This window comes from Plectrocnemia conspersa, unplaced genomic scaffold, assembly GCF_051122295.1.
Source record: "Plectrocnemia conspersa isolate PC_06_02 unplaced genomic scaffold, ASM5112229v1 ptg000012l, whole genome shotgun sequence".
Lineage (NCBI taxonomy): Eukaryota > Metazoa > Arthropoda > Insecta > Trichoptera > Polycentropodidae > Plectrocnemia > Plectrocnemia conspersa.
This window is the reverse complement of record NW_028277176.1, coordinates 7,119,825-7,136,451: the sequence shown is the minus strand read 5'-3', so window position 1 is coordinate 7,136,451 and position 16,627 is coordinate 7,119,825. Positions and strand designations below refer to the sequence as shown.

The following is a 16,627-nucleotide window of genomic DNA, read 5'->3' as shown; positions in this document are numbered from 1 at the left end:
AATACTTCCCAAATTACATGTAATATAAACGTAATATATCAGTTAGTCTCCGAAGACGAAGAGTCCCAGACTCTTTGAAACCTCAGACGCTCAATAAAAAAATTATAATTAATTCCTTTAAGGTAGGTTGTAATTTGAACAGAAAATGAACATTTCGCAACTAGCAACATGACAATATTTTTTTACTTGTGTGCATTATATTTGTTAAATATTGTACTAAGCTCTAATTTCATAAGTATTATTAGCCGAACAATATAATACTTCTTACATAGATTTTTATGATGTATGTCTAGCAATAAAGGATTAATAAGGTTTACTCGTAACTTGTGAGTGGTCAATTTACTAAAAATTTAACACCTTAAGAACACAATTTCACTGTCAACCAGCAAACTTTGATTTTTTTATAGTAAAAAGGGTTTTTTTATATATTAAATGATTGAGACAATCCTTTGTGGGCGATCTCACTGCGTGATTGACCGAGTCTCGAAAATTAAAAAAAATCAAAGATTTTGCGCTTTGCACTCAAATGAAGTTTCTTATGTTATATATATTAAAATGCAATTTTAAATAAAAAAATATTAATGTATATTTTAAAGTTTTAATGTATATTTTAATAATGATTACAATAAAGCTAAGCGTTCAAGTTTTTTCTTAGTGTGTCGCCCAATTAACCGTCGCTCCGTTGTGTCGCCCAATTAACCGTCGCGGGTAACTGGCTGATAAGCGAGGGCGTGCGGGTCGCCGGTGGCCGTGCACAATTTGTGAAATCACGGCCACTATATAAATGAGCGGCGCGGGTGAACTTGATCGAGTTGAGAGCATGTGTTTAGCTTTCGCAAACGTCTGATACGCCGCATAACTGCAGCTATCTGTGCTAAAAGAGGCATCGTCATTTTTGATCCTTTTCCGACATCCGTTCGAAGCGTCTCAAGAATGTCTCTGCTCGTGCTTCAGCTGGCGCTATGCCTCGCGCTGCTGAGTTCTTCCATCACGCCAGGTTCGCAAAACATATTTCTTAAAATGAGATCCAAATCCAGTTTTCTAAAGGGTTCTTCGATTTTTTTACTAATAGAACATTTGATATATTTTCTTAATTGGGAAAAATATTTTTTTAAAAACCTTTTGCAGCAGTCGATCCTTTCTATGTAATTTTCGATGACCTTTTGATGAATTTCGGGCAGTATCTCGGCTATAACTTGGCGGATGTTGGTTTTTATGTTCTCCAACGTTTTGGGTTTGCCGGCGTAGCGTATCCCCGCGTATCGACTTTTAGCGTATCCCCACAAAAAATCTAACGGCGTTAAAACGCATGATCTTGGCGGACGATGCAATTGCCCACAATCTTCCCGTATTTCGATACATAGTTCGTACAGAATTGTTATTTCTGTAGAACAATTCAACAATGATAAGCGATCCATTTGACATTTTGAACATACGTGATTATTGACTGATTTACAATGCTGTCAACATAAGAAACTGGAATTGGATCAATTTGTATTATACAACACTTGATATGAAAATTATTTTTATTTTATTTAGCTAATACACAGAATACGGATGCTGCCACAAGAACATGGTTGAATAATTTAAGAATCAATTCTATTAGAACCAATAATATTAAACCCTATGAATTAAATCGCTTGAAACAGGTACTGTTGACAGCACGTTTATATTACTTACTAGTAGGTTTTACTTCATTTTTTTTACATTTAGGTGAGAGGTGATATGATGTCTGTCGAATATGTTCATGCAGGCTTTATGGGAAAAGCAGAAGAATTTGCGAAGTTCATGAATCCGACGAGCGTGGCAAAATTATGCTCCTATTTGAACTATTTCGCCTACAAATTCAATAGCTTGAGAAACACTGAAGCAAGAAATAACCCAAATTTGAGTAATAAGAAAGCAGGTATGCTGTACATATTAGTTATTTAATAAAAATTAAATGATATACTTACAGAATAAAAAAATATGTTTTCTTTATTTTAAATTATTAGGGCAAAATGTTCTCCAAATTATAACGAATGATATGGTAAAACAAGATTTTGATCAATCTTTAAAAACTGTTGACAATTATCATATGGCCTACAAATCCAATGAACTACTTCCTATGGTTAACATTAACTCGGATCGCAATAAAATCATTGAAGATGTTAAAAAACATGCAAAAAATAATAAAATACGCTTTGGATCGAAGGAGGCGGCAGCGTATCATATGAAAAAGCATCCAATGGGTGATGAAAATAGATATGTCATACTGGCTAACATGTTAATTAGTAATCCAAACGCTAATGCACAATACACATCGACTGGTACTTATAGCGCTGATATAAAATTTTCAATTGACAAACGAGTCTGTGTTGTTCTCATAACGAATGGTAATATCATTTTAAAAACATTTTACTAAAATGACATAAATAACTTCATACAATGTTACCCCGTCTTGTTCTAATGACAAAATCAGTCGCAAATTTAATTTAGCGTTTGGAAGTTGTGTTATTAGTATGTTCAATTTTTATCAGTTTTATAAAAAAAAATAAACTGAAATACATGTCTTCATAATTTCTAATTTTAATGTCGTTTGATTGTTCGTGGTATTTTTTTTTATATTTTTGTATCATAATATTTTGAATATATTTATTTCCTCTAAATTTTGTCTATGTGTAAAATAATAATCCATTTGTATTTTTCTTGCTAATAAATTTGTTGTCTTGCCAATAAAATTGTATTTTATTTTAGAAATTCACAATTTATTTTGTACATACAGAAAAAGTTACGTAAGTACATATATTCGCAAGTATAATACAAACATACATATTGTTTACGTACTTTTCATTATCTATTTCTAGTTATTTTACCATGAATGCTATATTTATAAGCAATGAATTTTTTTTTTAGTATCTTAAAACAAATATTTACATATTTATTTTTTTAAATAACACACGAAATATCTTAATTTTACGAGAACGATTAAAACCGGTTTTTGATTTGTAAAAAAAACAAAATCCGTTTTTTTCAGACGATTTTTTGAAAGCCCTAACTAAATACTAATAATAAAATTCATGTTACACAATTTTTTTCAAATATATGACTCCTTCTATATTTATTTCAATATATACATATTTCGAACATTGACTGTTGTATCAGGCGTATTCGTTAATAAAATCAATTTTATACTTTTTAAATTTAATTACGAAAATAACTAACGCTGAATAGCAAAATTAAATTAAAATAAAATTAATCAAACAGAGCCTAAGATAAAAAAGTTTTTTTCCTTATTCCTTCCTTCATACTTTAAAACGATTCGTAATATGCGTTGACGTCAGATTCGCATGATATATTGGATTTTTTTGTTATTAGTTTTTAACTTTCGTAAATTAATTTTGTGTTTATATTTTTTCATTGAATTTTAATTATTGTGCTTTTTTATGTATTTTACTTTTTAAAAACTAAATGTTTTAAAGCATATTTTGTATTATAAATACATTTTATTTTTTTATAAAGTGAACTTCTTATTTTTTAAAAATACCTTCAAAAATTTGCTGCCAATATATAATGTTTTACAATAATAATAATATGCAAAGGGCAGCAAAATTTTATTTTATCCAGGGCGGTGAAAAAGCTGGACATAGTCAGTGTGGGTGTTGTTTTAACTTTTACGCGCCCATGCTATACCACTTTGTCAGAGAATTTTGCAAGAGAGGTGTGGGTGAGTATATCCTGTTTTCTCTCGCACGGATTCACTTATACGTGTGACAAAGTGATAAAGCTAAAGGCAAGGTGCCTCACGCTCTGACTTGATCACAGAGCGTTCCCACTGCAACGGTGACAGTACGATTTTATTGCTTTTGCAATAGATTTTTGCCTTCTGAGAAGTGATATTTGTTTTTGGCGCTCTTCTATTGGACAAAATTCAGTTTTGACGTACTTCTTAGAGATTGTAATATATTGTTGCCATTTTAGTGTGAATGACGAAGCGTTGCGACGGCACAATTTTAATGCTTGTTTCGGGTTTTAGTCTAAATCACACCCCTTGGGTCTAAAACATTTAGACCCAAGGGATGTGACTTTGGAGCCAGAAATAAACGCCGGGAGGCTGATAACAATTTATTCAGTAATACATGTATTGAAACAAGCAAACTATTGTAGAAGTGTATGTGCTTTTCTCCAAGCGCTGGTGGAAAAGTTGGCGGAGGAATGATGTCCTCGGGATGGTCCTCTAAGGTCCCTTGCTGCTCGTCGCCGTTGGTCGTCTGTCAGCTGCATGTGTATTTACACGGATTTATTTGGCACAGTAAGGGAAAGGTTAAGTTAGTTCTTGAAATACAATTATAATATTAGATTTTTTAAATTACAATCATGGTCGACTGAAATTGCTGTTCAGGCCAAACGTCATCAGCGAATACGTTTCGAAAACAATATGTCAGCTGAACAAGGTTAAATTTTCTTTTAAATTTTAACGTATTATCGAAAAGTATATTTATGTCGTATCGTACGGTTTTCAGAATTAGAAATAAAAAGAAAGCAGTTCGTGGCTATTGCATTCTGCATCGTGAAACTAAAGCCGCCCAAAGTGGACGTCGAAAGTTTCTGCGCGATGATCGGGTCTAAGCGTAGCGATTCTGCAATATTAGCGAATGCTACGAACGAGCCCTTTCGTCGACCTATTACCATAGTCGATAATCAGATATGCTTCGACTCGTCCGACGAAAACTTGATGGAAATTTACTTTGCAATATCTGACGAGAGCGAAAAGATCAATTCAAAAACACACTCCACACTCGTACGGTCGATAAGATGCATCAAAAATGCAATAATAGGATTCCAAGGAGACATACGCTCTTCTCCATCCGGAAATGTTATAGAATTGGACAAGTCACAGGAGAGCAAGTCGAGCGGTCCCACGCTTAACGAAAGAAACCAAATTGAACGTTAGTATTTTTCTTACAAATTTATTGTTTTTATTTGATAAAATACTGAAAAAATATTTTTAATTACATGCTTTGTTTATGTCGAGTGCTATTCTAATAATTATTGTAGCTACATGTGTGTAAGTATTGTAGGGAAAAACTAATATGTAATTTTCTTTATTTGTATTTTCAGAATCATTATTATCGCTCGACTCTTCAATTGTGGCTATTTTGGAATTTTTAGTAAATTCGACTAAAAAGCAAAACCAAAAACATCTTTTTAAATATTCATCAGATCTTCTGGGCGAAGTGATCGATTTACTATACGAGAAAGGCGTTCACGTCGGTTCTTTGAATAGCGTCGTCAGTTATTCTGAAGATATTGTTAAGCGATTATTTGAAAACAACAGACAAGTGAAATATATCTTTGATGACAGATTATGGTACTTTTTTATTGTCTAATTTATTTCAACTTGTATTACAGAACAACGAGAAAAGTCAACTGTTGAAAATATTATATGCTTTGAATAAATCTTCAGTCGTCGCGAAGCATACTCTGAAAGACGCGCATGCTAGACTTGAAATTTTTTTAAAGATCGTCACATCGACCGATCCCCAAGAAGCCCTTGAGCTGAATGAAATCGACCATTTAGAAAGTGTATTTTACACTCTCGAAATAATCGAAAAACTCTCCAAGTCGACATTGAGATCGGAGAACACTGAACTTACTTCTTACAATGCTGAATACGAACGTAAAGAAAGCGAGGCAGAACTATTCCAAACCTTAGGAGACGGTTGGTACTCGAAGGGTAAGAGCGAACGATCGAGCGATTCGGAGCTGCGTAAAAATACTTCAGACCTACTCGACAAAATCGTCATACACTGTATGGACTCTTATCCGCTGATCTCTTTCCGGGTAATGGAGATAATAAACAAAGTCAACTGATAACGTGTACCAATATCAATTTATAAATTATTTTAAACATATATTATATATTATAATATATATGCTCCAATATTACAAACATATTTAACATAAAGCATTGCAAGTGTTCCTAAATTATTGTAAATTGCTCATTAATGCCTGAAAGCAGCTTATCCACACGACAGAGGATTATCTCTAATTGGCATGTTAGTTTACAATTAAAATTCTCAATTGCCTGTGAAAGATAAATATAGATATAATTTTCGCTCACATGTTTCTTTATTGTAAGGGTATTAAGCAAATACATAATATTCACAAAAAAATTATATCTAGTTTTAAAATTACAAATTAACCTGGCTACAAATATAATACAAAAATTTCTATACAATTCAAATAACTATATATGATATTGAATTGAAAATGAATCGAGATATATAGAAGCTGTTGTATGTACATATTTTTAATAACGTCTTTATCTTCTTAAAGTGAACAAGGAAAATATTTTTTTGGGTGTATATCTGAACTAAGAAATTCGTCTAAAAGGCTAGATATACCGTTAGCTACCAATAGAAGTGTTTTATTGGTAATTTATTTTATGTATATAAACGGTTAATTAGACTAGTAATAAGATAAGCCTTTACGTTGTGAACACAAGTGATAAATTGTTTTCCAAACTCTTACTGAGCGAGCTCCTTAATTATTTGTTTTAAATTTTTTGAAATAATTTTCTCAAACAGTTTTACTTTAACTTTAATATTCCTTTGTGAGGAAGTTCTTTTGGTGTTTGCATTTTGATTAAATAAAACGAGGTAATTTCTTATAAAGGCTGATCCAACTGATCCAACCCATCGTAAATACCTATCTGAACTCCAAAATGTTCATGACATTATAATTCCTATATGCAGAAGTTAGGGTGTTACTGAAAATGGTTTCTTTCACTTTATCAAAAAGAGGAAATGTTTCCGCTTTTATATATTCATAAGCTATTTTCAACCATTACCTACATGTGTGTGCAAGAGATCGATAATAATTAGGAAAATAATATTATAAATTTTATAAGAATGTACGAAAAGATTTATTTTCATATAAAAATGTAACATGCATAAAATGTATATTTCAACATTAACAATATCAGTTCCAAAGAATTTACTTAAATATAAATTAATAGCTTTATAAAAATATAATTATTTTTACATAATTTTTTTTTGGAATGTACGTCAAATATAAACATAAAAATAAACAGATACAAAAGTATTTAGCTTTACCCATAACCTTGTATAAAATAATGGAAGTCTTATCCAAATTATGGAAAAACTCTGATCATGAAGTTATTTTGTAAATATGAAGACTTACATTTTTTAAACAATATTTGAGTTACATATAAATAAAATAAATAGTTATACATATTTACATTAACTTTTTTTAAATAATCAACACAGATCTTGCATAGCTAAAATTATATTGTGTAAGGCAGTCCTCGCGTCGCAATTTGGGAAGTTCTGAAGGACTTTTGTAGCCGCAGTGCTATGCTCTCTCTGCAGCTCTCTAGCTTGTTCCATTCCTGGACCGTCCAAAACTTCTTTATGAAGCTATAATACACAAATATGTTTATTAACATATGATATAAAACTTTAGTTAAAATTTAAAAACACTTACTAAATCATAGTCTATCTTATAAACGTCCCGCTTTCCTGCTTCGATAATACTGTATAGATTAGGTCGGTGAGCTAAAGTGAACAGGACTGGAGCACTGACGAGTGAAAAGGGGCCTGAACATGGTCCGGTAAAAGGCTCCAAATCGAGACACGCTTGCCAAGCCAATGCTAAATGTGATCCAAATAAATAAGCCTAAAAATTGAAACATTAAAAATAGTAAAATAAAAATCTTGACAGCTTTTGCTAAAGCGTTTCTTAAACTTTTCAGAATAGTACTGCTTGTAATATGTTTGTTAAAGTCAGCTGCTATACTCTCATTCGCCTTCCGGATACTCTCTGGAAATGCAGAACATCATGGACTTACAAGTGGCTCATCTCTTCATCAATTGTTACTCAGTGATGACTTGGTCGAGTAGTCTAATACAGAACTCACACTATTTCAGAATCTTCTAGTCCACTTTTACACTTTCTGGAGTGACAGACATGCATCATCATAGTACTAAACTTTCATATCATAAATTTCAGTGGGTTTCATCCCTTTACTATTTAAATTATGAATGACAGCAATGTTCCACTTTGATGCGTGTTATGGTATAGTTATTGTAGTCAGTTTGGAGAACGCTGCTATAGATATATTAAAAATAAAAAAGTATTTAACGAACCAATTTTTGCATCTCTTTTGGTTGCTTAGCTAGGATGAGAGCACCTTGACAACTTTTTCCTAATAAGGTGCCAGCACTGAGCTCATGTCGGGCTGCCCATTCGGGAGCCGCATGACCCAGAAGTCCCATCACGCTAAGCGGTTCGAGTCTGCATTGCCATTCTAAAAATATTAGTTTTACGTTAAAATGTTCTTTACAAATAGTTTTGCATAACCCATTTCAATATTACGTAATAACCAAATATTGACGGTGTGACCTTCTCATATTTAAATACGATTGAAAAAACATAAAACGTGTGAATACCTTTTAAAATAGGTTCTCCGTCATCAGGTATTGGTTTAGATGGAAGTGGATTGTTTTGAGCGTCTCTTTCTCCCATGAATTCAGCTTCTGTTAAATCTCGAATAGCAGATGAAATCAACTCGATCAACTCTTGATTCCTTTATGATGTTAAACATATTTACTTTATAATTTTTTTTCTCTATATTATTAAGTCGATCTTACCTCAATCCTGATAGTTCTGCTGATGAGTTAGCCAAAAGATAGTCACCGCTCAACAAGGCAATTTTATTACCAAAAGTCATATCGCTCAACGAAGAGTTTAAAGTAGCTCCGCTGTCACGGTCGTTTAGATTGACCAAACTTTTGTGTACCAAATAACTTGTTCGGATCATTTCGGTCACTTCAGCGAGAGCACGTTGACTGAAAAATTACACTAGTGTTAATTGAACTCTGTAATTTAAGATGGTCCATTATATCATTTTTTAAATTTAAAATTTAATATAAATAATTACATTTTTGTACAACGTTTTATGAATATATTATGCTAGAATTGATCTGTTCTATTTGAAAGTAGTAAAATTATCTAAAAGTTATTTTTTTGTACACAACAAATTCTACATAATAGAAAAGTTTGGACGAGTAAAGTGGTAATTTAATGTACCCTAAGCAAGAAAAGAACCGCCAAAACACTGAATATTTCAATATTTTATTCGAAAATGTTTTGAAATCAAAATTTAAATAAAAATGCTTTAGAAATCAACATTTGAATATAAATTGTTTAAACAAGATTCTCCATAAAAGTAAAGCATCTTCCTAACAAACAATAAATGTTTATTTAGATCATCTGACATAATTTATGGTCGAGATATCAATGCCATTGTTAAGCTCTAAAAAATACCATTATCAGAAAAATAAGCCATTTATAATACTTCAAAAAGTATTTGATCCAAAGCAATTTAAATTGAAAGGGTTCACAATTGGCCTAGCTGCTAGCATAAAATATATAAAAGGGCTGTGTCGCATAAACCAGTACATAAAATTCGAGTTGCGCCCAGACATAATGACATAAACTCTTCGTTCACTATTCATTTAGAGCAGCGCTCAGAACATCATCACTTATTTTGGCACTCTACTTTAGACTACAAACTCGAAAATATGCTACATCATCACAATTTATCAGGAATCTCTCACATTCAGTATACATTACTTAATTTGTGCAATAAGTTTACGAAGACATATATTAGATTGCTAAAAAAATAACGTCAGTTTTTGTTTCTATAATGAAAATGTTATTTCATTGTGTCCATGTAAATATAATTTTTAAGTGCATTGTGGTCTGTACTTAAGTAACATCGAATATGGTTTTATTATAAATTTTGTAATAAATGAACCCTTAAATGCAACAATTTATTTAAGCGCTTATAACTCAGCCTACGTTCAATAAAGGAACTTTATTGCATAATGTTACATATGTGTAACAAACGCCGAGCCATTGTGTTTTCAAATTATTCCGATAGATGTCTCTGTAGGCGTGATAATGCCATTTAAAAAAAATCGTTGGGTGCAAATGTGTCACATTTTTGGGAATTTCAACATTTGTTTTCATTGGTGCTAGTGGATATAAAACGAAATAAAATGAATTTATATACTCCAAAAAAGTTAGTCTACCATTGTTTGTTTATTTTTGATTTCTATTTTTTGTAATAGTTGCATAAAATAAACAAAACATGCAGTTGTAGACACTGGCTCATATTGACCAAGAGGAACAGATGCAAAATGCCGAAATGCAATGGAATTTCACAAACAATGTGTGAAAAATGTGGTGTGGTCTTATGTTTTAATAAGAAGAAAAATTGCTTTAAGAATTGCCACTTGTAAATATTTTTTATGTTTTTAATTTTAATATACTTCGTTTGCGTTCTGCATGATGTCGCATATTTACAACAAGCATTTTTTTATAAATATAGTCCACAAATAAGCCTAAATATTTTTTAAATTATTTTTGCCGTCATTTTCAGCTTAATATAAAGTAAGCAAATATATTTATTTTTGAATTTGAAAATATCGTGCATTTAAGGGTTAAGCTATTAAAAGATGGAAAATAAGCAATTTTAGTACAAATTCAAAAAGGGTGGTAAAGCAGCAGGTGCTGCCTGTAAAATAAGCAATGCGCTTGTTGACAGTATTGTTAGCACTGGGTTGTTCGCGTGGAGGACTATAGTCCTCCACCTGGTTAATCTTTTCACTGCGGACGGTATCTATAGATGCCACAAACTTTTAGAGTCTTGTAATATGGTTATTTTATATCATTTTTATTTTAATTTATTGAACAATAAAATTGCATGAATAAATACCCACCACATATTTAAAATGCAAAATTTCGTGCAAAAATAACTGCAGCAATGGAAAAGTTAAAAACATTTTCCACGATATTGTGAAGTTCTTCTGTCACATTTATATGTCTGTCAACACTTCTTATAAAAATAGAAAGCTGAGTGGTGACCCTGTATAGTATGGGACAATGCACACCTGTTGAAGTGATTTGTGTCTGTCCTTTTTTCATATTTTTAATTATATGAATATATGTGTATGTATATGTATTTGTATATATACATATATTTATATGTATAATTTTCTCTTGACAGATGAGTTGACTTAGGTTGTACTTAGGACTTAACTTAATGAAAGTTTTAAAACTATAATTAGTTTTAGAACCTTCATTAAGTCAAGTTGGGTTTGGTTAATTCGTGTAGCTTTGTGCTTGAACAGCAAATGGACGTTTCGCAACTCTCAAATTGAGTTTAAATAGACATTTTAGAGCAGCATATAATTTCACTAGCGCATATCAGTTAAATTATATTTTCGCTAGTAGAATATATCTACTGGTGAATATGTATTTAGCCTTCACTAGTGAAAATATAACTTCACCGAAAAATACACATTCACTGTGACATTTATACATCGCATGTAAATAAATAATGATAAGTATCATAATATGTAAATGTATATATTATATCAGGGCTGTGGAGTCGGAGTCGGAGTCGTGGTGTTTTGGCCGGAGTTGGAGTCGGAGTCGTGAAAAATGAGCGACTCCGAGCATTTTTTTAAATTACGAAGTTTATGAATTTTTAATTGCGTAATAATGAATGTGTATAGCGTATGAATATTAAACGTGTAGAAAAACACCAAAAATACCTGATAAAATTAAACTTTTTTGAGTCGGAGTCGAAGTCGGAGTGGAGTCGTGTTGTTGGTAAATATCGGAATCGGAGTCGGAGTTGTGTTTTTTTTAACGACTCCACAGCCCTGTATTTACTATATATGGAAAAGTTGAAATCATATAATTTTGCTAACACCTAAAAAATATTATTGGGATAGATTCGAGACTGTTTTATTAAGATTATTTTTGAGGGTTGACGCGAGAATTAATGGTTTAAAATCAGGGACGACATTCCATTAGTGGTCGGTTTTTTAATATTTCGATTTCATTAAGATTCATAGTATTTCATTAAATGACATGCATTTTTCTGGTCAAATTTCAGAAGGTAAATGGCCCCACATGTTTCTCTTCCCTCAAATGACGTCCATGTGTGAAAGAATGATTTAAGTGAAAGGTTTGACTTTTTTATTTAGATTTTTTTGAACTGTGGCAATTAGGCATCCGTGAAGGGTTATATTTTTTACGTAATAATATAAGATATTTACATGTTGGATTGATCATTTGATTGTGAAATATATTCTTTTGAACCGTCACATTGTCTATAAGAAATTGTATCTTAGCTCTCCACTCACTGACAGTTCTTTAATTTTACCATGCTTTTGTTCATAATGTCTTTCCAAGTTATACTATGAATGAAGTCACAGCTAACTGAGCATACAGAAATATAAAAGCCAGAAATTGTTACATTCTAAAATCAGGCTAAGCTTTAGTTGGATCAGAACTACGCTTGCACAAAAGTTAGGCGTTAGTAATACAATAGTTCTGGAAAACTCAAAACAGCTAGAAAAATCCAGATAAATGGGTACCACAATACAAAATAATCGCTATTATGAAGTTTGCTTTCCACTCCTTTTATGTATAAGAAACGATCCACTTCTAGATCGTATTGTAACGTATTACGAAAAGTACATTCTTGATGACAACAGAAAGCGATATGCACAATAGTTAGACAAGAAAAAATCCCAAATCGATTTGTAAAACCTAAATTAAAATGTGCAATCGCACATTGCATGATTGATTCTTTAAAAGTTAATATTGCCTCACTTACAATATTCACCAGTTTTGTCAATAGAACTCCAGCATTTTACATCACTGAAATAAGCTTACTAATTGGCAAAAATTCTTTCATAAAGTTAAGTATTAGCTCAGAAGAGTGTATTTGAATTTGAAATATAATACAAAAAGCAATATAATACAAAAAGATTCAGCAAGCAAAAAGTTACACTAACTCGGAATATTCAGTTTCGAGTAAAATGGTCATAAAATGATTAACATTGTTTAGTGCAATATATCGGTAAAGATACCGGTGAGTTGGGATTGCAATAATACTGGTATTACCGAGAGAAAAACCAGTCAATTAATATTATTATTTTAATTAATTTACCGAAAAAATAATCCGAGTACCGCTCATATGATTCGCCATGTTTATTGATTAACAGAACCCAAAGCATTCTATCAAACTATTTTTTGATATATTTAATACTTAAATTAAAAAATATTTTATTAAAAACACTTTCCTTAATCATAAAAAAATAATATTTTCGAAATTTCAGGCGCCAAATCTTTCTTGTTTTGGAACAATGAATCTAGGACAACATAGTCTCTGATCGACCGCTTCTGGATGCCTCCCAAATTTTTATACCATGTACCGGAGAACCACTCGCCAATTAATTCCAATAAAATATATTACTCATTACTTTTCGTCAGTTACGATTATTCGAAAGAATCTTATGAGAAAGGAGTGTGTAGAAAATTGTAAATCTGTTTGTTCAAAATGTTACACATTTAAAAAAACAGATTTATATGATTGATGACTGTGATATTTATCTGATTGAGGTGTGATTTATTTATATTACTTTATTTCAATTATTGCACATTTAGCTCTTTCACCGCGACTGATATTTTTGCGCACCACTTCGAAATTTTCTAATATGTGGGAGAGCACATATTTATGCCATAAATTATTTAAATATTATTTTAATAAAAAAAACGTATTATAAGGCTGAAAGTTTCATGACACCTATAGGTGCCCAATGGATACTGGCGATGTTCTTGATGACTTTTATAAGTATCATGTGCGGTCAACGGGTTAATATTTATTTTAGAATATCGCAATTATATTTTTTTTCCAAAGAATTGTCTCTTGTGTGCTTATTTATTTTCACTTATGTTAAAAGTAACATTGATTAAATTTGAGTTATAAATGTTTAGGTAAATATTATACAATAAAAAATACGTAAATATTGCATAACTCGTTTAGTCCCAGACAATATGCGTGTTTTTTTTTTAAAGATCATTGATTTGCATTTTTTAAATAAATTATGTTATATGTGTTGAAATTTATAACTTTTTTTGTGTACTCTCAATGATGTAAGATAATAAAAAGCAATACTATTTAGTTGTTACAGCAATAAAAATATAAGATTATATTTTTCATATTTATTTAAATAAAATAAAAGATAAAGCAAGTTTGATGTAAAAAACACCCATCAACACATTTTAATTATATCGTATAGTACAACCTTTCTTTAATTGGTAACAAAAAAATAACATTGCATTATTATCTAATGAAGGTTTTGTTTTAAAAAAACACATTTCGCACATATTTTTTAAATACCTTTTTTATTTAAATATAATTATTGAGACTTACTTATTGCTAATATGTAAAACGCTTATGTTTAATGACTATTTGGGTACAAATATGTCTAAATAGAAATAAAAATGTACAAATAGTAGAAAGAATTTCAAGTTTGCCAGCCATCCTTATCATAAAAAAGGACGTAGTGGTTTCTCTGTTACATAATATAATTACTAGGAACTGCTAGGTCCCATTAGATTTGCCTGAGATAAAGCAAATGTATTCCTTTTATGTTGACTCGTTGCTCATATACAAAAATATCTAACATGTTAAAATAAATGTTGAAAAACTGCACTGAAATATCGGCCGGTTTGGTATTTTTGGCATAGGTATGGTGGGCCAATATTTCGACCTTCTTGGACTAAAAGGGTTAATATTATTCTACTTAGATAATCCTCCTACAGTGAGCATAATTTTATTTTCCGCTTCTGCTTTCAAGCAATATGGTTATCGTCATATTCGTAGTTCTAAGCCATGGGTATTACAAAATTGGTTTCAAATGTAAAGTTTTTGTTTGTCTCTAAAAGTTAAAAGTACCTGTAGAGCACTCCAGCCGACTTATCCTGTTCCATATCAGGAATTTCCGGAGAGTGTCCCGCTGCTTTGGAAACGAGGAGCACAATCAGTCCCCACGCTTGCATGTTATTTTTGCCATTGTACAGCAGATTTCTGTAAACAAATTTGAAGGTCAAGTTCTATTAGTGAGTTTTGAAGGTGAACATTATTTGATTTGTGTTTACTTTGCCGTTTTGAGCAACGGATGGTTGCTACCGACAAGTTTCCTCAAATGTAGAGCCACATTGGCAATCTCGTCGCTGAGCAGCCATCTCAGGCTTAGGAATGAGGTGGGATACCCGACGATTTTCTCTGCCTCGCTTACGGCTCTGTTCCAGTCGGGTTTCCTGGAGTGTTGGGGTAATCCGGCTGCGGTTCTCGTCTGCAGGGGCGCTAAGGGGGCGAAGGATGACGAGGCGGCGGCCAACGCGCGCAGGCCCAACCGACTCAGGCTCATGGCGGCCTTCGACTGTCTGTGGAAAGTGGCGGGTGAAAGTTTTTTGTAGCAATTAACCTACTTTTGACTGAGCGAGAAGGCAGAAGAGCAAGAAGGCGGCGGAAAACGAGGTTTCGTAACGTTACCGCTATTTGTCGCGATTCAGTGGAAGGGCACGTCCGCGCGAATCGGACTAATGTCTGTTTGTGTTATGTCCGTTCTGTCAACTGTCATGAGGTTAAACGTCAAACGCAAACGGAGCAGGGGTTGCCAGCTTGACGGCGCGCGGCCGTGAACTCTCGTTCGCGCGTGGCTTTCTATTGTAGTTTCTCTTCTGAGCGTAATGCAGTTACTATAATTAAAAATCACTTTTGGTTTCCAACTTTAACGATTAATCTCCTAAGATACTCCAAATTTCAATTGAAAAAATAATACATATATTACTCACTAACCTAATGACTTGTGGTTTCATTTTTAAGTAAAATCAATGGTTATGAATCCTCCGCTGCGTTTGGCCCTAATGGCTACGAAAGCGCCCAACAACGTTTTGCTACATAAATACGTTTGTTGTGAGCGAGCATTGCTCAGAATATAGCTTGGACATAATTTTATTATGTCCAAAACTTGGCGGCACTCTGGTAGCACTGACGTGACGTAGAGACATTCTATTGCCGACCTCGCACGGCTGGTGCGTGCCAAGTTTAAAAATGAAAGAAAATTTCAGTTATTTCTCAACCGCTGGCCAACTAAGAAAAGTCCAAAACGACAACAGAAAATATGGAAATAATGGTGCAAATTGAATAATTTTAAATATCTCAAGCTGATCTTGAGGAGCAATGCCGAATTTAAAATAATTACCTGGATTTTTTTGATCATTAAATAAAAAAAAAAACGATTTTTGCTCAAAAAATCAATGGTTGAACATGAACAAAATGAAATTTGGCTTCCAACCTTACAGAAAGAATGCAAATTTCCAACAAATAGGCCAATAATAAAACCATATATTCTGGGAAATATAAGAAGCTTTAATTGAACTCAACTCGAAATAAAAAAATCGATCACAGAGAATCAGCTTCACATAAAGCAGCGTTAAAAATTATTTCTGAAGCCAAAATAGGTAGATTAAAAATATTCTTTTTACATTTTCAAACAGGAAAAAATTTAGAAGTGCATATAAAGTAGCAAAAAAATCAATCATTCTATACTAAGAAGTGAAATTTATCTGCAAGAACGGAATGGAATTAAAATGACTAGTGAAATGAGAAATTGTTCAATCGAAAAACATAATTTCATTTTTAATTAATGAATAAACCACGACAAGCAAAAAACCTTTTCGTTATGTGTAT

The 16,627-nt window shown here is 32.1% G+C and overlaps 3 protein-coding genes across 4 annotated transcripts; 2 read left to right on the top strand and 1 right to left on the bottom strand.

Annotated features, from left to right (window-relative positions):
- Positions 1-648: 648 nt before the first annotated feature.
- Positions 649-2,720, top strand: LOC148228078 (uncharacterized). The gene is made up of 4 exons (XM_088199685.1): positions 649-997; positions 1,540-1,649; positions 1,714-1,906; positions 1,995-2,720. The coding sequence occupies exons 1-4, from the start codon at positions 934-936 to the stop codon at positions 2,402-2,404; spliced, it is 777 nt and encodes a 258-aa protein (XP_088055811.1). The 5' UTR covers positions 649-933; the 3' UTR covers positions 2,405-2,720.
- Positions 2,721-4,372: 1,652 nt separating this feature from the next.
- Positions 4,373-5,985, top strand: LOC148228077 (uncharacterized). Its single transcript, XM_088200680.1, has 4 exons — positions 4,373-4,433; positions 4,503-4,928; positions 5,101-5,321; positions 5,392-5,985. The coding sequence occupies exons 1-4, from the start codon at positions 4,418-4,420 to the stop codon at positions 5,851-5,853; spliced, it is 1,125 nt and encodes a 374-aa protein (XP_088056806.1). The 5' UTR covers positions 4,373-4,417; the 3' UTR covers positions 5,854-5,985.
- An 898-nt stretch (positions 5,986-6,883) lies between these two features.
- Pdss2 (Decaprenyl diphosphate synthase subunit 2) lies at positions 6,884-15,795 on the bottom strand. Of its 2 annotated transcripts, XM_088200678.1 has the most exons (9): positions 15,734-15,795; positions 15,428-15,633; positions 15,031-15,318; positions 14,828-14,959; positions 8,655-8,852; positions 8,454-8,590; positions 8,151-8,311; positions 7,489-7,680; positions 6,884-7,421 (listed from the first exon to the last, which is right to left on the bottom strand). In XM_088200678.1, exons 3-9 carry the CDS (start codon positions 15,300-15,302, stop codon positions 7,263-7,265), a joined length of 1,251 nt encoding a protein of 416 aa, XP_088056804.1. In that variant the 5' UTR covers positions 15,303-15,318; positions 15,428-15,633; positions 15,734-15,795; the 3' UTR covers positions 6,884-7,262. The 2 variants fall into 2 exon arrangements, with proteins under 2 accessions (XP_088056804.1, XP_088056805.1); XM_088200679.1 differs by lacking the exon at positions 15,734-15,795 and having other exon boundaries at positions 15,031-15,314; positions 15,428-15,566.
- Positions 15,796-16,627: the final 832 nt, after the last annotated feature.